General features: G+C 42.8%; 1 protein-coding gene across 1 annotated transcript; it reads right to left on the bottom strand.

Annotated features, from left to right (window-relative positions):
* Positions 1-8,223: 8,223 nt before the first annotated feature.
* Positions 8,224-20,308, bottom strand: BMP2 (bone morphogenetic protein 2). Its single transcript, XM_043479410.1, has 3 exons — positions 19,138-20,308; positions 17,612-17,961; positions 8,224-10,203 (listed from the first exon to the last, which is right to left on the bottom strand). The coding sequence occupies exons 2-3, from the start codon at positions 17,952-17,954 to the stop codon at positions 9,359-9,361; spliced, it is 1,188 nt and encodes a 395-aa protein (XP_043335345.1). The 5' UTR covers positions 17,955-17,961; positions 19,138-20,308; the 3' UTR covers positions 8,224-9,358.
* Positions 20,309-22,085: the final 1,777 nt, after the last annotated feature.

Raw genomic sequence — 22,085 nt, 5'->3', positions numbered from 1 at the left:
CACTCATTATCAGAGAAATGCAAATCAAAACCACAATGAGGTATCAATACATGCCAGTCAGGATGGCTGCTATCCAAAAGTCTATAAGCAATAAATCCTGGAGAGGGTGTGGAGAAAAGGGAACCCTCTTACACTGTTGGTGGGAATGCAAACTAGTACAGCCGCTATGGAGAACAGTGTGGAGATTTCTTAAAAAACTGGAAATAGAACTGCCACATGACTGAGCAATCCCACTCCTGGGCATACACACTGAGGAAACCAGAACTGAAAGAGACACGTGCACTCCAATGTTCATCGCAGCACTGTTTATAACACCCAGGACATGGAAGCAACCTAGATGCCCATCAGCGGACGAATGGATAAGGAAGCTGTGGTACATATACACCATGGAATATTACTCAGCCATTAAAAAGAATTCATTTGAATCAGTTCTAATGAGATGGATGAAACTGGAGCCCATTATACAGAGCGAAGTAAGCCAGAAAGATATACACCAATACAGTATACTAACACATATATATGGAATTTAGAAAGATGGTAACGATAACCCTATATGCAGGACAGAAAAAGAGACACAGATGTATAGAACAGACTTTTGGACTCTGTGGGAGAAGGCGAGGGTGGGATGATCTGACAGAATAGTATTGAAACATATATATTATCAAGTGTGAAATAAATCGCCAGTCCAGGTTGGATGCATGAGACAAGTGCTCAGGGCTGGTACACTGGGATGACCCAGAGGGATGGGATGGGAAGGGAGGTGGGAGGGGGATTCAGGATGAGGAACACATGTAAATCCATGGCTGATTCATGTCAATGTATGGCAAAAAACCACTACAATATTGTAAAGTAATTAGCCTCCAACTAATAAAAATAAATGAAAAAAAAAATGTGATGCAAGAGTCTCTTGGATGCAAAGAGATCAAACCAGTCAATCCTAAAGTAAATCAACCCTCAATATTCATTGAAAGGACTGATGCTGAAACTGAAACTCCAGTACTTTGGCCACCTGATATGAAGAGCCAACTCACTGGAAAAGTCCCTGATGCTGGGAAAGATTGAGGGCAGTAGGCAAAGGGGACAACAGAGGATGAGATGACTGGATGGCATCACCGACTCAATGGACAAGAGTCTGAGCAAGCTCCAGGAAATGGTGAAGGACAGGGAAGCCTGGCATGCTGTAATTCATGGAGTCGCAAGGAGTCAGACATGACTTAGTGACTGAACAAACAACAATGGAGATAAGTCCAAATAGAGAATGGACTTAGGTGGTCTTAGATGGGGAAGAAGAGGGTAGGGTGAATTGAGAGAATAGCAATGACATACATACACTATTATGTGTAAAATGGATAGCTAGTGGGAAGTTGCTGGAGCACTAGGAGCCAGCCTGGCACTCCGTGATGACCTAGAGGATTGGAAAAGGGAGAGGGGAGGGAGGCTAATGAGTGAGGGGATATACATACAAACATATATATATAGTTATGGCTGATTCATATTGTACAACAGAAGCCAACACAAACTTTAAAGCAGTTTTCCTCATATTAAAAGTTAATTTAAAAAAATTACTTTAGCAAATTTATGAGTACATGGTGAAACAAAGGGACATCCAGGCCTCAACCCTACCCAGTCAGTGGAAAATGATATTCAGGCATAAAAGATGCTCACAAAAAAGAAAGAGGATCTAGAGCTCACTTAGACATTATTCCCCAACAAGGCAGAAATGTCTTTTCCTTTGGTTTGCGGATGTTGGTAAGAGGATTCTAGAATTCTTAGCCTTCAGCTCTTTTTCAGTTAACAACTGTTCTTGTTTCTCCATGGTTCAATATAAAGGGAGCTATCAAAATCACTTCTGTGCCTTCTCTATACAGGTCAAATACTCTATAGCATCATCATGGAAGGAGTTACTGTTCCACAGTGTATTTAAAAATTCACCTCTCTGCTCATAAAAGCTGCATGGATCTCACTCACATACGTAAATTTTCTAACTACAACAACCCTTAACTTTTCCAGTTTTCCCCATTTTCTTTTATTCAGCCAAGTGATCTTCCGGTAATAAACACACAGCAAACAGCAAATCTTTTGAGATTAGAAAATACTGGAATTTCCCTGGGCCTATTTTCCTATTTCTGTTTAGCTCGCTCATTGATTGCCATGAGATTTGCAGTCAGATTCATTTCTGGGCCTTGATGTTTAAGCATCATTATTGCTGTGCCTCCTAATACTGTTAAGACAAAAGTACTGGTGAGGACAATAGGTTTACTGGTGAAGTCAAGTGACTGAGCAATGTTTAAGTCAGAATTAACTTGTGATGGTGATTTAGTCACTAAGTTGTGTCTGACTCTTGCAACCCCATGTACTATAGCCCGCAGGCTCCTCTGTCAATGGAATTTTCCAGGCAAGAATACTGGAGTGGGTTGCCATTATTAACTTGGTCAGTGGTAAAGAATCTGCCTGCCAATGCAGGAGATGCAAATGATGTGAGTTTGATCCCTGGGTTGGGAAGATCCCCTGGAGAAGGAAATTGCATCCCACTTCAGTATTCTTGCCTGGGAAATCCCATGGACAGAAGATCCTGGTGGGCTACAGTCCATGGGGTCAACTTAACAACTAAGCATGCACATGCAAGATTTCTTCAGCTGAGAACATTTTATCAAATTTATGTGTAGGGCCAGATGAGCTTCAGAAGATCCTAATTTCCAAAACAGTCTACGATGAACAAACTTCAGGGCTCCCTGTTTGATCCTCATGCCAGGAAATCCTGCCTATAAATGATTCAGTAAAGTTGGTAAAGTTTTCCATGGATTTGATTGAATTACAGCACAGGGAACCCTGCGAAGAGGAAAGACAGCATCTCAGAGGATGGAGGAGGGAAAAGGGCAGACCTGAAGTGAGCAAAGCATGTCAGCTACAAATTGTGTACACATGCAACATGAACTTGTGAACACACGTCCAACTTGGCAGATGTATAAAGATTGGATATTAATAACGTGTTCCTGAAACATCTTACTGAAATGATGATTTAAGTGACTTTGATTTAAAATTAGACTTTTTAAGAATTTTTAAAAACATTTCCAATACTATCTACTGAAAACCAAATGCAGCTTCTTGGTGACCCTGTTCTGCACCAACTGAAGTCTTGTTTTTCTGAATGTTACCTCAAAAAGTAATCTTTTTTTTTTTTTTTTAAAGCAATCTTTTCTCCACCTCTTTGCCTTGCAACAATTGAAGCAGCTGGGGGCTGGCACACACTTTATTAGTGATTTAAAATACACCCTTGGAAACTAAGCTGGCTTTTTTTGCCCATCCAGGTGGGAAGCATGTTCCAGCAAATGGGAACAACACTTAAGAAAGTTCTCAAACAGATAATGCTTTAAGAGCTATACTTCAACAAATCTTCTATCAGCCATCTCAGCAACAAAAGACCAGAGTAGCCTGGTAAGAGAACTAAGCTTTCCATATAAAGACAAAGATAAAACAGTTCAAGCAGCCAAGATTCGACATCTTTAAAAATGCCTTTTCAATCTTTAACTTTTGTCTGCTTGGTTGTCTAGCAACCAAGTGCCGAAAAGAAACTCCACCCAAAACAAAGTGAAACAATGCAGACACTTAGCTTCAGGAGTGCGTGCGTGTGTGTATTAAGATTCTCAGGGAGCAAAGCTAGAAACTCACTTTCAGACAATTAAAACAGAAAAAGTTCTGACTGTAGATAGCAGGAAAGGAAGTCAGGAGTGAGGAAAAAGCAACTCGAAAATGCGTAATGTGGGATGAGGGTATAGTTTCCACACACCGGGCTAAAGCAAGGTTTACACTCTTAAGTAATAAAAACAAACCATTAAGCTCGGCCCAGCACTGTCAGGAAGTATAAAACAGTTCTTGAAACTTTGCAGTGACTATACAACAGCTTTTCATAAACTCTGTTTCCTGATCTTCATTAAATGTTCACATCAAGTTGCCATGGGGCAATTAGCTTGCCTCCTGAAATCAATAAAAAATCAACAATTTGGAAATAGTTGTACAGTAAAATAGTTCAATAATTATTCTCTCATCGTCTTGTGGCCAAGCAGTTCCAGTGTAAATGCAGACCAGATGAGAGTCTGCTCCTCACGAGGGGAACTTTCAGCAATGGGCAGTTTGCAAGGAAAGCTGCAGATCAAGACACACTGCAGCATGAATGTAGTTCTGGCATGACTTGGAGCGGGGCCCAGGGCTTGGGGCAAACACAGGCTGGAAGTGGCATTCAAGCCAGTGTCTGGCTGTCTGGCGTACTGCTTATGCACCTCAGAGAGACTCAGTCCAAAGTGTGGAGACCTAAAAGAAATGATAGACCCAACAGATACAAAATTAGGCACCCCACACTCAGCATTTGGACCCCAGACAGGAACAAACCAAGATTATCCCCCTGGGTTATGTATACCTGCAAGAGAAAAAATATGTGTATGTCTGTGTCGGTGTGTATGTATCTATATCTATGTATATGTCAACATTATATATATAAAGAGTGTATCTGAGATTAGGATTCATTCATTTCAGCATTACTTCCACAAATATTCCAAACTGAATTGCTTGCAAGAAACCTTCAAAGTGCTCCCCCAAAAAGTAAAATGAGTCTAGTAAACAGATGACCTTCCTAAGACATCTTGCTACAAAAAAGGGGTCAAGACAAAGTTCCTTCTTTGCTGAGGGAACTTAATTCCTTTTGCTTTTTCTAGCCAGTCCATTCACTTCAGCACCTTGTTCGAAGCCAACCGCAGCATTACAAATTCCAGTATCCATTAAGTCAAATGTCAAATACCAGCTTGGGAAGCTTTGTATCACCCTCTAGGCTCAGTGGTGCTGTACAGTGAGCTGTCTTAGAACTTAAAAAAAAAAAAATCAAGCATCATTTTTAGTATAAACAAGTGCTTCAAATGTATGACATCTATTTGCTGCCTTCAAAGGGAAAACTTTTAACTCAGATGCTTGGCACTAAGATCACACGGGATCAACTCCATGGACTGACTTAAGTGTTAAACTTTTTAAAAGTACGTTAAAGGCTTGCACCTGCTCCCCCATCCACATAGATGTACTGACACGTATTTGACTAAACTGACTACCTACATGCCCAAGCAAGCAAGCTGAGCAGATTTTACAAGATAAGTAACCAAGTGTTTTCATGTCTGAGGGTGGCTAGAACACAAAATTGCCAGTCATCTTGTGGGGGAAAGAATGCCTTTGAAAAAAATACATAGGGCATCATTTCAGATAAAATGTATCTAAATGCTTTCCTGTATATAGGTTTGGTTGTTTTGTTTTTCTTTTAAGTGCTGCTTCTTAATGAGGGGCCTAAACTTGGTCTGACTTTCTGCTGTTGTGACCGAGAATTCTCAGAACCTACACCTGGGAACATGATGGAAATGTAGAATCTCAGGCCCTATCCCAGATTCATGGAAACAAAACGGATGTAACATGATCCCAAAGGGTCTGTAGATGCCTCAAGGCTGCATTCTCCTAGAAGTGATACTGGTGATTCCCATGTACAACAAAATCTAAGAAGTTTTATTTAGAGCATCATTTGTTAGGTAGAAGTTCACTTTGAAGTTTGCAGGGCAGGGAGATGGTCAGAAAATTCTGCCCTGGAGAATACCATAAGGGTATAATTTATCCCAGTGGGGTGGAGGAAAGAGGAAAAGCAATTTACTGAGTGAAGTAGACCTGCATTTATTCTCCATCTCACCTCACCCTACCTGCCCCCTGCAAAAAAAAAAAAATAAATAAAGCAGAAAAGGAACAGAATAGTTCCAGGGCAGTCCTACTTCTTTGTGATTGCCCATCTATGTCACACTTATTTCTACATTTAAATTGTTCTTCACTGCAAGGTTGTGCTCTTTTTGCTTTATTATAGATTGGGGGGCTGTAGCATCTAACATTCAGTGAATTGATATCTTAACATTAATGATTAACATTAATCATTAGCTTAACATGAGCTAAGAATAGAAATACACTATTTTAAAAAGTGCTTTGATTTGCACAAATGATTATTCCACCTCTGATAAAAAACTAAGGAAAAAATGTGGAACATTTAGATTATCCATAATGATGTAGCCTGTTACACAGACCAGACTGATAGATAATCTCTCCATTCTTCGCCTCTTGAGGTACAATATAAAGCAGCAGTTGGAGTAGAAGTTATGAAAAACATGGAAGCATAGAGAAATCTGTAAACCACTCATCTTCTTCCTCCCCAATTTTGAAGGCAAAAAAATGAACAGAGCTATCTGGACCTGCCATACAAGTCAAAACCATGCCAAGGAAGCGGACACAGCCCAGACAAGCACAAAACCAGATGACACAACTTAATCAATTTTGAAAGGTGATCTCCCCAAATTCAGAAACTTGCATTTTTTGAAAGCCAATTCTAAAAGGATTCAAAGGTTCCTACAGAATAGAGACTGAAACCTGAAAACATTCAGTGTCATGGGGTTAGTTATGACACTTCTTTTTTCTCAGAATGAAGAATGTGAGCCAAAATGTCTGTAGGAATGTAGAATATATGTAAGAATATTCTGTTTCTCTACTCAACTGCCAAGAGGGTCAGAGTCCTCAACTATTACAAAATCTCTGGAACTAAACTGAAAATACCATCATCTACCTATATGTAATACTTATCACATATATCTTTATATGTATATTTATATATTACATATATGTCTCTATATATTTACACATATATTTGTGTATATATTTATATGTATTTATACATTTGTATGTATATTCATACACATATATTTACATTTATTACACATATATATGTCTATATATATTTACACATATATATTATGCAAGAGAACACACTTGAGAATCATTTTCACTAATAAAATCAGAACCAATTAAGCAGAGGTGTAAAAAGGGATGAAACTGCCAAATGTATGGAAATTCTTGGGCTATATACTTTTACACCGTCATCTGGAATATTTGGAAATGACAGAACATGGATTACTATTTTTTAAGATGTCAAGACTGTGCAGCCTGCCCCTCATGTCCACGGCAAGAGAGGAAGAAGAGTGTGAGGGACAGAGATGATCTTGCCTTCTGTTGGGTGCAAGAGCAATAGGATAGGGATAAAAAGAAACTAAAAGATTTTAAAAGTGGAAGGAGTAAAAGATAACTTGTAGTAATTTTTCTAAAAAAATATGATCTACATAATCTCAAAACTTGTTGCTTCCCAGGTGGCTCAGTGGTAAAGAATTCACCTGCCAGTGAAGTAGACACAGATGATGTGGGTTCGATCCATGGGTTGAGAAGATCCCCTGAAGAAGGAAATGGCAACCCTTTCCAGTATCTTGCCTGGGAGATCCCATGAACAGAGGAGCCTGGTGGGCTGCAGTTCATGGGGTTGCAAAAGAGTAGGACATGACTTAGGGGCTAAACAACAACAAAAACACTACTTTTCTTTAAAAAAAAAAAAAAATCTGCCTACATAATCTCAAAACACAGGGTCAAACCTATCATACCCAAAACATAATCCAAAATGTAACACGCTCATCACAGGTAAATTCCTGGGAAGAATCTGATGATGACAGTGTTCCTTTACTAACATACTCTTTTGTTTGGCCAATTCCAAGGCAGGGCTAGGAAAGGAAATTAGAACAAGACCTGACCAATCACAGTAGGACCAGAGGTGACAAAGTCCTAGAAAATTGACCTTAAAATACTTCAAGTAAAATTATGGGGTGTTGTGGGACCCTTGGCCATATAAGCATACCCACCCAACCATTCCTTGGGTCTAATTTCAACCCAGAACACAGAAGCCCTGTCCCTTGTAAGTGTTCATTCTGAGTGGCCTAATTTGACTTCATTCTGCTTGGGCTTCAGTCCAGTTGGCAGATGACCCTGTAAAAGCTGATCTTAGACACTTTCCCTTTCTAATTTTTTGCCTCAGTTGCATGGAATATCATCTCTGAAACTTTATCTTGGGTTCCCCAGGTTTTGTCTATTTTATAGCTTTGGTTTTCTCTTAAATAATCCTGCTCCAAAGAAGTGTATGTGCAGTACTAAAGCACTGATCAATTCCTAAGAATTAGCCAATGACTTGCTTGCAAATTTCCAACAGCTCCTTGCCTTCTTCCTACCTCCCTCCAAAATGAGTAGCCTCAGAAGCAAAAGTGTAAGCAAATGTAAGGTAACTTTGTGAACACTGTACAAATGCACCATTTTTTCTTGCAAGTTCGTCTTTATAGCATGAAATGAAAGAACTTTGATATTTATTATCTGAAATAGGTTTAACATTTGGAGAAATGTGTTTAAACACATAACCTTAGAAAGAAAAACAAGCTGATAGAACAGAGAACTGGGATAGGCAGAAAACAATTTTGCTGTGTGGGGGGCAAAGTTAGAAAATTGAGTCCTTCTGAGCATAAAGAGCTCCCGGTGAGGTAAAAGTGAAATACAAATTGATTTCCAACTCTTCATGAGGGCCACTAGATATCAATTTGAAATATACATGATCACGATATCAATAATGAAGAAATCTTATATTTTATTTAATACTTTGGCCAGTCCAGCTCCTTTGAAGGGGTCACTAGTTTAGGAAAGAACAACAAACCATCATTCACTTTCCTGCAGGTTCATCGTTTTCCTAATTATTTCTATTGGTCTTGCTTTACTCTTTCTGCAAATTAAGGGTTAGGGGAAGGGTTTCTATATTAGATCAGTAATGTCTGGTTCTTATCCAAATATTCCACCTAATAAGGATGTAAATTCTCACGGACTGGACAACCACTCTGCAACATTCCTGAGAACTGAATAATATAATAATCTTGAAAGTCAGCAGAGTGGATTATCCACTTTTTTTTTTTTTTCCTGGACTTGAACTTGTGACCTTAACAGTAGCACTGCAAAAAAAAAGCAAATGTGCTAAGCACTTTGCCAGAGTAACCTTCCATGTAGACTTTTCATCTTAAATACACACAACTGAAAACAACTACAATTTTTGGAAAATTATGTACAAACCCAATACTTCCTTTGATTACATATAAATACAAATTAGCTATTTTTCCTAAAAAGTGGTTATAATAGTAAATAAATACAAAATAAATCTGACCATTATACTTCATGTGCTGGGGGCTGAACCCATATAAAATGTACAACTAAATACATTTTAAAATCTTTAAGGAATAATTCTCTGATTAAAATATTTGTTTTCCCAACTTCTTTTCATAGATATAAATATATTTTCAAAATAGCTGTTTTTTTTTTTTTCCTCCATTCCATTCCATAAATAAAGTCTTCATTGGGAAATATTAAAGTGTCAACTTGATTTTTTTTTTTGCTGTTTTTCTAAAATATATATATATATATATATTTATTTTATTTTGCTGTGCTAACGACACCCACAACCCTCGACAACCATGTCCTGGTAGTTCTTTAACACCACCTTCTCATTCTCATCAAGGTAGAGCATGGAGATGGCGCTGAGTTCTGTTGGGACACAGCACGCCTTGGGAATCTTAGAGTTAACTGAGTTGACCAGAGTTTGGACAATGGCATGATTCGTGGAGTTCAGGTGATCGGCCAGGGGAAAAGGGCACTCCCCGTGGCAGTAAAAGGCATGATACCCCGGCGGGGCAACGATCCAGTCATTCCACCCCACATCACTGAAGTCCACATATAAAGGGTGTCTCTTACAGCTGGACTTGAGGCGTTTCCGCTGTTTATGTTTTGCTTGCCGCTTTTCTCTTCTGTGGAGAGGGTGTCCTTTCCCATCGTGGCCAAAAGTGACAAGCAAGGGCCTTATCTGTGACCAGCTGTGCTCATCCTGGTGCAAAGACCTGCTAATCCGCACATGCCTCTTGGAGGCCCCATAGCTGTCCTCTGGGTGGGCTACCTCCACCACGAACCCGTGGTTGGCGAGCCCCTGGGCGGTCCACCTCATCACGGCGGGGGTGACATCGAAGCTCTCCCACCTACTGGCATTCTGAGTCACCAACCTGGTGTCCAAAAGTCTGGTCACAGGGAACTTGGAGTTAGCTGTGGCAGGTTTTATAATTTCATAAATATTAATTCGGTGATGGAAACTGCTATTGTTTTCCAAAGCTTCGGGCATATGTTTCCGAAAGACCTGAAGTTCTGCTGAGGTGATAAACTCCTCAGTGGGGATAGAAGTTAAATTAAAGAAGAATCGCCGGGTTGTTTTCCCACTCATTTCCGGCAGTTCTTCCAAAGATTCTAATTTGATATGGAAAAGTGGAAAAAAAGAAAAATTGTTCAGTAAGGCAAGTAAGACAGTCTGATTGTATATAAGGATTTATAAACATCACTGCAGGGTTTGATTCAACCCATGTAAAGTCTGCAACCAGAAAATTACAATTTCCCCTTTAGATAAAGAAACTATCCTCCCTTTTCCATATATTTATGTCAATATACACACCATGAAACAAAATTTCGCAATTTATTGTCATTTTTTTTTTAAATCTAATATGTGAATACTGCTTCCAGGTGGCTATAATAATGGGGGGAATGGTGAAGCATTTCTTTGGAATTCACAGACTTTAGGGCAAAAAAAAAAAGTCAGCACTGTAGTTAGTAGAGGCCTAATGAGTGAGGATTTGAGGAAATTATTGCATTTCTTAAAAAGAAAAAGGCTTTAATGTCAATCCCTTAAGCGGTATTCTAAAACATTACTCTGCAATTTAGATGATTTACAAATCTCGATATACAGATTTCAGTTTCCTAATTAAAGACTCTGAAACTCAACATCAACGATGACATTTTGCAAAGTACACCCTACTATTTTACTCAAAAGTCCAGAAACAAAGGCATTTACAAGGGATCTGCTTCTTTGGAAACGTAAGGGTGGAACTAGGACACTATTGTAATTAAGGCTGGACAATTTCAAGAGAAGTTAACTTGCCAACTTTGTCTGTTCTCTCACCTCCTTATGACCTCAAAAATAAAAATCTCATTTCAGATGCTTTTGGGGAAAAAATAATTCTCTTCTATTTATAATTCCTTTATCTTAAAAACAAACAAACAATATATATATACACACCCAATAATAGGCTATAGGATATAGACAAACCCCCTGCTAAATTTATGAAAATCTACAGAAATGCCATTATGATATTCATGATGTAAGAGATAATCTAAGTACAGAATAATCATTTTGTATCTATTATCATTATTTTAAAATAGTCATTTAAGTGGGCTATATGTAGAAAATTTTTCCTGATTTGAAATCTTAGAATTTCAATTTTAAGTACTGCTTTTTGAACAAACAATGTAACATAGCACCTTGAATGTTTAGTCTGCAATTCATAAAAAGTACCCATTATTATTAAATTAATAGTGAAAGCACTGGAATTTTGAGATATTTGGGTTTACTTTCATCCAGCTTTACCACATCCTGTCATTTCACTGTCAACAAATTTTACCTGCTTCATTCAGGATCCAACCTGAGTGCCAGCAAAATCAATTTAGCCACAGTTCCATGTCATCACCATAAGAGGAAATCATTTTTCATTAATTTTATGGTTGTTATTTCTCCTAAACCAAATAGCTATTCATTGTTCACAAAATCTAGATATCTTAGCAAAGGATAATCAGATCATTCACTCAAAGGTTCTACCTTATAAACCTTCATCATCAAAGCAACAGTCATTACTGCAAGCTAAGGTCAACAGGGGTGGTTTACACTAAATTATGGAGGAATGCTTTAATGGGATGCTTGGAAACTTTAACCTTCATGCAAATCACCTAGGACACCTTAACTCTTCAAATGTAGATTCTTATTCTACTGGTGAGTCTAGGGTGGGGCCTGAGATTCAGTATTTCCAGCAGCTCCCAGGTGAGGGAATGCTGGAAGCTGGGGAATTGCCCTTTGAACCTAAAGGTTTTAAAGAATGCTTTTCATGTTCAAGTATAATTGCCAGAAACAAAGTGCCTTTTTTTTTTTTTTTTATAAAGATGAACAGAAGAACCATTAGTGTCGGCCAAGGAGTAAGAGTTGAAGACATGGATGAGTAGATCTAAAGCTCCTTTCCTTAGACACGGACTAACCCACACCAAAGGGCTACCTTTGGGAGCGCTCTAAACTCTGCTGCCTGGCTAATGGTACTTCAGACCAGGCACTATTTTAAAATAACCCTCCCACCAATCAACCTGAGCCCTCCTTCAATATCAAGGATTGTGTTTACCCCCTGCAATTCAGGAGCCCTCCGATGTTTCCACTTTCAGCAGAGAAGCTACCAGAGAAAACAGGAGTGATGTAAAAATCAGCAGTGTCCTCCAGACACAATGACCCAAAGCCAGACCTGGCCCCAAGCAACTGACTTCGCTGATCTCAGAACACATATGAGTTTCTTGCTCTTCTTAAAGAGGGGAAGGAAAGTCACATTATCTGGGGCCTTTGTGGAACAGCTGTATTGACAAACAAGCCCTGAGAAATATCACACACAGCCAGGAAGAAGATGAACAATCTCTCAGGTAAGCATGAGAACCGAGTAAATGAAGCCAGGAGGATGGGTATAAAAGAGGCATTAAATAGAACAATAATGAATGTATGCTCAGTCATATCCAACTCTTCGCATCCCCATGAACTGTAGTCCACCAAGCTCCTCTGACCATGGGATTCCCCAGCTGAGAATACTGGAGTGGACTGCCATTTCCTCCTTCAGGGGGACCTTTCCAATCAAGGGATCCAACTGGTGTCTCCTGCATTGGCAGGCAGATTCTTTACCTTGAGCCACCTGGGAAGCCCAAATAGAACAATAACCCTCCAAAAAACCAATGTATTACTGAATTATATAAAACTCCCACAATTCAACTGGATATAGCCTATTAAAAGGCAATATCAGGTGCTGCAAAATCTCATTGGAGGTATTAATAAGTGGCAAAAGAAGGCTCACTTAGCAAAGGAAAAAACTTACACTATTAAATATTAACTAGTAATGTGAAGATCTTTCTCCAATTTTGTAGCTTCATCTCAGTCAACCTAATCCCTACTGAACCACTATCCCTTCTTAATTCAAAGGCCTCTACAACAAGACCCCTGATTGCAGACTCTGGTCACAGAGATACATCAGAAGGTCACAGGAATCCCCAAACCCAGGAAAACTGACCAAAGTTAGGGTACCCTCTCCTTTGATCTGCAAGGGAACATGAATTTTTTCTAGAAGGTAGAAAAAAATCTGAACTTTTTGAAATGAAGTAAAGAAGTTACAAATCACATCAAGCCTGGGGATTCTGAAAATAACGGGGCACTTACCTAAGTAGGTAATGTACATTTCTCTGAGGTATATGTAAATAATCTTTATTGAATAAGCTGCACTTGCCAAGGGATCTGAGGATTCCAGACTATTTTAGATGTGGGTCCCTGAACTTCTAAGTTCTTAATCAAATAAACAGAGCTATGGCTGCAAAAATGTGGGAACATAAGGAAAAATAAGGTAAAAATGACATTCAACCTCTCTCCCAAAAGCAAAGTTCTAACTTAATCATCTACACTGTCAATTATTCATCTATATCAAAATAATCCAAAGATAAGGCTGAATTCCCACAGCTAGCCTACGCTCAATTTGACTTCCTCTTCCCTAGACCAGGGAATTACCAGGGTAATATGAATTACTTTATGACAGATCAATTAGAGAGAAACTGTTACTAACTCCATTTTGGAAATGAAATAAGTGGAACTCAGAGAGGTTATGTGACTTTCCTAAGGTCACAGTGCATAGCTATGCAGTTGAGCCTACTGCAGGCCCCAGGTTTCTGGCCACTAGATGGCACCATCTAACATGGGGGAGGAGTCAAAAACTCAAGCAAAAGTCAAAACCAACAGAGGCAGATTTATATTTAATACAAATATATCTGCAGGGTGAGTTCTGTCCCAGTTAAAGGAATAGAAAATGATGGAGGAAGCAGACAGGACTAAATAAGCAGAAAAGTAAAGTGGCAGGCACTGGGACATGCAGATCTTGTTTGGAACCACTGATATTCTGTGGCTATCTTTTTCTCCTACAGTATGATAAGTTTTAGCAAAAAGTGAGTTGTCATTACATTTTGAGAATTTTGCAACAATCTTTGAATAAAAAATGTTCGTTAAGAAAACAACAATGAAAACCTGCAAATGTTCTAGCTAGTCAGTAAGGTTGGAAAGTATTACCCTGAAATAAAATGAAAGTAGTGGAGAATAAAAATAATCATGTCCAAAATGTAAAATAATGATTAGAGAATACACACACACACACATATATATAGAGAGAGAGAGGGAGGGAGGGAGGGAGAAAATTAATGCATCAAGGAGAAAAACATGATTAAATACAAAAGGTTCAAATCAATCAGTTAAAAATTAAAGACAACAAAGGAGATGGCAGCTAAAAGAGAGAACATGGTCACATTCACTAACTCTGATTTGGCCTCTGCACACCCTTAACTCCAACACCTGTGGAATGATCCAGGGTCCTCTTATTATAAGTGGCCTACCTGGTGAAAGATACAAAAGGCCAAGTCTTTAAAAATAAGACAAAATAGCTCAATGAGGAGGGATCAACAGGGAACAGAGAGGAGCCACTAAAAAAGAAGCAGCATGTAAAACATTAGTACAAGGACTCTCTGGGCACCAAAGGCTCCATCTATGAGCGTTTCCCAACAGAATGCCTGTTCCACACAAGGAGGCGGGGGGCTTTCCTGTTCACGCTCAAATACCTGGGGACACCTAGGAAGCATCCCCAGGTGAACACTGGTTTGGTGAGTATATGTGTCCAAATCCTTTGGTTGTACTGGGAATCTGTGTTCAAACTGGGAGTCAGTGTTTAATTGGGAATCCCAGTGTTGTACTGGGAATCAGTGTTCCTTCACAGGGCAGTAGTTTTTCCCTGAATTTTCCTTTTAATTGGGTATTTTCATGAAAATTACATTTGTAGAAAAAAGGTTAATGTTTAATTCAAAGCTTTAGCCATAGGGGCAAATAATTCAGTTATTTCAGGCAAAAAGAGAACTGTGTCCTTCAGAGTCTGGAGAGCAAGCATGTGGTCCTTCCATATTTCCAATCTGACAGGAAAGAATAAAGATTTTTTGCAGGGCCAAAGAAGTCAACCAGTTTCAATATGCTTTTAACTATAAGCAAAGCACAGAACATTTTCCAGTTAAAAGAAGTGATTTTTTATCCTCAGTGGCAGTTCTGAAAGGCCTATGAGGCTGAAGTACTTTTTAACAACTTTGAAAGAAGAAAATGTTTTGCAGTACTTGGGCTCTCCCAAATAAAAGCCACTGTAGAAAGTACTAGAGAAAGTTTAATAGGAGAAATGACAACTGATCATTTCTGTGACTGAGCACCTACGATGTGGATCCATTATCTTCTCACACTGGCTGAAAGAATGCCACCATGATATTTCTTGTCTTGTATTTCACCAAATCACCTAGATTCTGCCCACAAATAAAACCAACAGGTAATTCTTGTAATCAGATCCTTTGATCCTTTAATAAATAAACACCTATGAAGACTGTAGGAACCAAATTCTGCTCTTAAACCCTAAGCCTTAATCACATGATTTATTAAAAGATTTTTTAGTGTCATGCATGGATGTTTTATAAACAAGAATATTTACAAAAGCCAAATTCTGGGCTATATAAAAATGAACTGGTCTTCAAAAGAAGGGCAACTTGTAGCATACTGATTATATGCTAGTCATAACAAGAAAAGAAATGGGTTTGTTGAAATTTGGGGCAAACATTACATAGCTTTTTCCTATCATCTAATTGCATTAAAATCTGAAGTTATTACAAATTGATTTTAAGCAAGTTGGTAACTTCTGTACTATTTGGCACATAACACTTAACATGTTTAAAGACATACATTCTGACTTGTAAGCTCAAGTATGCTATTTAAGTTAAAATAACACACTATATTAAGTTTGTCTGTTTAGATTTGGTCAAGGCACTTCAAGAGGAAGGAGAAATATGGAGACTTCACTGATGGGATCATCATGCAATTGAGTATTTTTAGGTGTCAAATGTTTTAAATGATCTATCTTCCTTTTAAGTTCCAAGAGACACACGGTACCTTCTTGGCCTTAAAAATAAAGAATGATTTCCTTGCTATATCTCCAGGAGAGGTAGCCAAAATAGCAATTTGTATTACTTTTCTATCCAGAAAAACAAATCTAATCAGCATCAGTTGGGAATGGTGAGCTGGATCTATAATCACTCCAAGGTGGTGATGATAGAATGTACATGAACAAAAACATTTCTACATGACAACAGACAACTTGTGCTTTCAGTAGATGAAACCTGAAGGAGTAATATGAGATCTTTCTTCCTTCCAAACCTAATTTCTGCTAGCAGAGAGCACCTCACTTAGAAACGTGCTGAAAAATGAACTGATTATCAATTCAATGTCCCCTTCATGAGGTATAGCTGCCTTGATGAAGTAATGTAGCCTGCCTTTACAACCCCTTCCCACTATCAACTGCTGTTCTCACAGTGTAAGTCCTCCACACAGGGAGGAAATGCCTGCCCGTGACTCTACTGATTTGCTTATATCAGAGCACAGATTTCCATTTGAAACCGACCACCTCGGCAGGGCAAGGTAAGAAAAAGGGAACTATATCCTAGTTCTCCAATACTCTACAAGTGGCTGCTCTGTGATATACAACTTTGGATCCTCCTCTAGAACTTGACGGAACCTGGGCTCTGTTTAGAATGTGTTAAGCCAAAGGAGCATTTAAAAGTGCAAAAAAAGAATTGCAGTGGAACGTATTTTTGAGTAATTGCCCTAAGAACTTGGGTACAACAGATCTCAAAAGTTGCTCTAAGACATTTCAAATCCACTAAATGCCTTTCTGATGAAACAAGCAGAAATACCCTACCTTAGAAAAACCACATCCATATCATAAAAGAAAAAAAAATTCACATTTCAATGTACTAAAAGGAAAACAAGCAGCTAGCTGCTGCAAAAGCTTTCATCTGAAGGCTAGCCTTGTCTCTGTTAGGAAGTTCATCTCAGATTTAAGCAGAAGACAAGAAAGTCATTGTGGAAACAGTAAGATTGATTGGGGAATTGATCTCCCACGAGGATTAGATAGGGATTTGAAATCTTCCAAACCAGGCCCAGATCTACTGTAAATTAGAAAGACTTTGGGGCCCTGGGCTTTGATTTTTCAATACTATCTCTGAAAATTCTGCCCGTGGCGCTGTCATGCCTGAAACCCTGGCTTAAGCAAGAGAAGCAGATTTATAGAGCAAAGGCTTCCAAACAGACATGGAGAGATCCCAATCAGCCCCCCTCCTTCTCATTCTTCTCCTAAGGAATTCTTACACGTTTCGCAGTCTAGGGGCATGCCTTTTGCCCTCATCTTCCCCATCATTTGATTTCTCTCCAGTTCCTGGAGGAGGAGTCGCTCTTCTGGCTCCAAGCCAGGAAAAGAGTGCCGATTTACCGAAAGGGAATCCCTGGGTCTCCCGCCACACAGGCAGTGCGTGAAAGCCAGGTTCGGAAAGGTTCTTACAAACAGGGAAATGTCTGCAGCGCCCGGGCCAAGCTGCCCTGCCAGGGATGCCTGCAGTCTGCCCACGGCGGGGCGCTTTGCCGGACGACTCCCCGCCCCCGTCTCCGCCCCCAAGCTCCGGCCCCGCGCCTCACCTTCGTGGTGGAAGCTGCGCACGGTGTTGGCGAGGCTGGCTGCCCTCTCCAGCCGGTGGTCCGGGGCGGGCGCCCCGGGCTGGCCCGAGTGCAGGCGGTACAAGTCCAGCATGTAGGGGGGCACCACGGCGTCCCTGCTGGGGGTGGGTCTCTGCTTCAGGCCGAACATGCTGAGCAGCCGCAACTCGAACTCGCTCAGGACGTCGTTCGAAGGCTGGGATGAGGAGCGGCCAGCAGACGCCGCGAACTTCCTCCGGCCCAGCTCGGGAATGAGGCCGGCCGCGCCGCCCAGGAGGACCTGGGGAAGCAGCAACGCTAGAAGACAGCGGGTCCCGGCCACCATGGTCGACCTGCGGACAGGGCCGACATTAGTCACGGAGTTTCCCGCCCAGTCCTCACCCCTTCCGCCCCCGCGGGCTCCCGCTTCGTCCATTTGCCGCCTCCTCCAGGGTGCCCACCTGGCTGACAGCACTCGCGGGGATACTGCAGAGGAGCTGAAGCTCAAACGTTTGGGAGAATGGAAGAATACCTAGTCCCTGCGCCAGATGGCTTTTTCCCGCTCCCATCCCATTCTCAACCCGTCAAGATTTGTCCCCCCCCCCCCACCCCACCCCGCGTCAGTGACTGTCACTTTTTTTTTTCTGTGACACTCACGCTGACAGCTGTATAGGGAAGCTGGGAAAACCACCGCTTAGTCTCACATTTCTCCGTCCCCTAACCTAACCCAAATACACAGCGCTCACTTGCATATAAACACACACAAATGGTGCATGTGACTGCCTTACAGGCACTGTATAGAACTTCCCGATACACACAGGGTCTGTAACTTCCAGAGCGAATAAACTCAAGGACACAACTTCCGAAATCACTCACAACCTATGACCCGAACCTAACCTCAGAAGTGTCAGGGCAGGCCACTCCATTCCCCACCCCACCCCACCACCGCCCCCTCCTATGCAGTAAATATACACAGGTATCTTCCTATTAGGTAGATGGCTAATGTCTACTAATTCACGTGTCAGTTCAAGGTGGCACGAAATAACTGCCCCCCTTGCATTCATGGTAAAAAAAAAAAAAAAAAAAACAGGGAGAATCCCAACGTATAATATTTTCCTAAATGGGTCGCGGCTCTGAGTAGAGAGAGCAGTTCTCCGGGAGAAACTTGAAATTAAAACGGATCGCCACGGCAGGACGTACAGGTTGGCAGCTAACGGGTGAAGTCCACGGGCCACCCTCTAGAAGGGACTTCTTTAACAAAAAAAAAAAAAAAAAAATCATCCAAGTGTTAACAGCCCTAATAAAATCCCGAAGAAGGAGAGGGAGGAGGGGCGGAAGAGTGCGAGCCAGGAGGGCAAAGCCTAAGGTCGCCAGGGGCTGTAGGATGTGGGTATCCCCTCAGCGGCTCGGCTGCACGTGGACCTCTTCTGTTTACGTCCCGCCAGGCCTGGCCCCGGGAGGGGCTCAGCTGCTGTGGCTGCCGGAGACCCGCGCCCACCCCCAGCCCCGGCCCCAGCCCACGTTGTCACCTTTAGGAGACCGCAGACTGTCTAAGAAGCACGCGGGGACACGTCCATTGAAAGAGCCTCCACATGGAAAAAGCTCTGGCTGAAGGACCTGGCGCGGGGACCGGGTTCCTTTCCTTCTCCTCTTCCTTCTCCCGGGTGCCGGCCAGGCAGTCCCTCCCAGCACGCAGGGAACGGCGTCTCGGGTCGGGCCCGGCGGAGAAGTGGCAGGGGCGGCGGGGTTCGCAGGCGGTGAGGCTGGTCCCCTGGGGCAGAGGCACCCGGGCGAAGTGGAGAGCGCAAGTTATTCTCCCTGCAAGTTCAAGAAGTCTCCAGCCAAGTGCTGACACACAACAACAGCGGGCAGGGGGAGGAGTGCAGAGCAGGGAAGGGAAGGGAGAAAGGAAAAGCTGGTGCTGTCGTCGTCCTTAGGAACCAGCGCCCGCGGGACGCGTGGCCCCGCGCGGGGCCGGCTCCGGGACTCTAGGGGCGAGGGTCGGGCGCTCGGCGCTAGCTCCGCCACGGCCCATGGCTTGGGCCAGCCATCCTGGGCGACGCCGGGTCCGGGGAAGGGCGCAGCGGCGATCTCCGTGCCGGGCGAGTTGCCCCCCCGCATCACTCTGCCTTCCTCCAGCGCACCCCCATTAGCGCTAGCCAGTTGAAACCACCGCGGCTCCGGCGCTCCGGCGTCCTCGGGCACATTCTCCGGCGAGTCGAGCCGAGTATCGGGCCGCCGAGGCGGGTGGCCGCACTCTTCCCTCGGTCTCCTCGCCCCCAGGCCAAGCCACTGCACCCTTTGTGGCCAGCCTGGGGTCCTATCACACCTCGGTCGGCGCGTTCCAGGTCCCCGAGCTCCGGTGGGAGGTGATCGGCATCGCGGCGCTCGGGCTCAGCGCGCCGGTCTTCGGCTCCGGCGCGGCCCGGTCAGCCGAGGCCACGGCGCAGCGGCGCGCACTGCCGGGCGCTCTAACCAGAGCGGGGTCTGCGGGCGCGGGTGCCTCTGAGTCCCCAGTAATCCGCGAGGCGCTCGCCCCGAGGTAGTTCGGTGGGCGGCGGAGCCTACGGCGGCTGATGTCTGGCGGCAGCTGCCAATCCCGGGTAGGGTGTGGGAAGCAGAGCGGCGGGCGCAGCGCGAGCCGGGCGCAGCGCGGCGCGGCGGGGCGAGGACTCTGGCGGCGACGGCGGCGGTGGCGGCGCCGTGGCGCGGCGCTCGCGGCTTTTAAAGGGGACGCCGCCTGCCGTCTCCCTCCCGGCCCAGGCCGAACACCCTCCCCCTCGGTGGCGCGGCTCGCCGGGGATCCCCGAGCGGGCGGGAGCAGTGTGCAGGGGTGTGGACGGCTAGCCGGGGCAGCCGGGGCAGCCGCGGTGGGGTGGGGCCGAGGGCGGGGACCCGCGGCCGCCGGGGGGGCGCTCGTGCCTCCAGCCCCTGCCCTCAAAGCGGAGATCCGTCGGAGCGCCTGGCCCTGGCTGGGACTCCCAGGACGAAATTCCGACGAATGCCAGGTCGGGCCTTATTTCCCCTCCTGGCCCGTTATTTAGCTTTCAGTTTGAAGATACTCCGTAATAGACGATTAAAGAAGAACTCAACCAAGTTACAAAGCATCTTGGCATAGGCGTGGGGTACACTTTTCTGTGTTTACCCGAGGTGAGAGGAAAATTAAAAGAAAACTAGAGATTGGATTTACGTGTAACTTAAACTTTAACACTGAGAGACGTATGCATTTACATATGTAAATTCATTTATATAAATGCGCTCTTTTATTCCAATAAATGTATGTTTAATACACAAATACACACGTGTGTTTCTATAAATATATCCGTATATGTAAATTTGTGCTACCAAAGCACAGGTTTCTATAAATATGTCTGTGTGAAGTGGATTTCCTTCTACTATACGTGACATGCGCAACGTGGTGTGTGTGTGTGTGTGTGTGTGTGTGTGTGTGTGTGTGTATGAAGAGAGGATGAGAGGGATTTTCTTTCTTTTTACCGTAGAAATCACTTCATGCCTTCTATTTATCTCGCCTAGCTCAGGGGCAGGCCATTAGCAAATGCAGAGGAAGGTAAAATAATGGCACAGTGTGAGCCGAGGGGACAGAACAACTCTGGTCTGAGACCTTAGAACCTTCTGCCCCACCCACTTCCACCAGGTCCCAGCGGCAGGTCTGTGACATGTGGTCAAGTGACTTGTTTTCCTCAGCTGAGACAGTTTGCTGTACCGCAAGTCCCAAGGCCAAGGCTTGCTGTCCTTTCCAGGATCCCAGGATCCCCCATGCACAGCTCAACCAGTTTACCGGAATGATCCCAGAAGCCAAAAGCAGAAAAGTTTTGGAAAAGGCCAGATGGACAAAATCAAGCTCGCCTGCGCAGAACCTTCAGCCTGTAGAGCAGAAAAAGTCTGAAGCAAGAGCTTATAGCAATCTATTATCCATGTGTATTATTTTTTCAGTTGGGAAGCTAAAATAATTGTAGGTTCCGCTCACGTAAATCGGATTAGCAACCCACAGAGGGGGAATTAGGCCCTAGCTGTTTCTGAAAGTATAAAGGTCAAATAAGGTATTTCTGAGGAAGCCTGCCTACCAGGAAAATAAATGAGTTGGGGAGGGGGGTACAAAATATTCAGGAACATGGTACTTTTTTTTTCCCCCGAAAATGAAACGCTATGGAAGCTGATTGCCACTCTGAATCATTGGACACCAAACAACTTGGCAAGGGAACATATTCTATTCACAGGCACTTTAAGTCACAAATGTTTATTGTGCTTTTGAAACTATTTCCTTCCCTATCAAGTTTGAGGAGTTAACAATTGTTTCTGTCATCAGTGAGATTTAAAAAACAAAACAAAACTTATATGAAACCTAAATCAGTGTGTAGCTTCTAAAGAGGAGGAGAAAGTTGACAGCTATTGAACATGCCTCAAGTGAGGATGAAAAATAAATCTCTGGTGTTGACATCAAGGATGTCTCACAGCT

The sequence above is a fragment of the Cervus canadensis genome, chromosome 10 (genome assembly GCF_019320065.1).
Source record: "Cervus canadensis isolate Bull #8, Minnesota chromosome 10, ASM1932006v1, whole genome shotgun sequence".
In the NCBI taxonomy this organism is placed as follows: domain Eukaryota; kingdom Metazoa; phylum Chordata; class Mammalia; order Artiodactyla; family Cervidae; genus Cervus; species Cervus canadensis.
The sequence above is the reverse complement of the archived record's forward strand: the minus strand, read 5'-3'. Positions and strand labels throughout refer to the sequence as shown.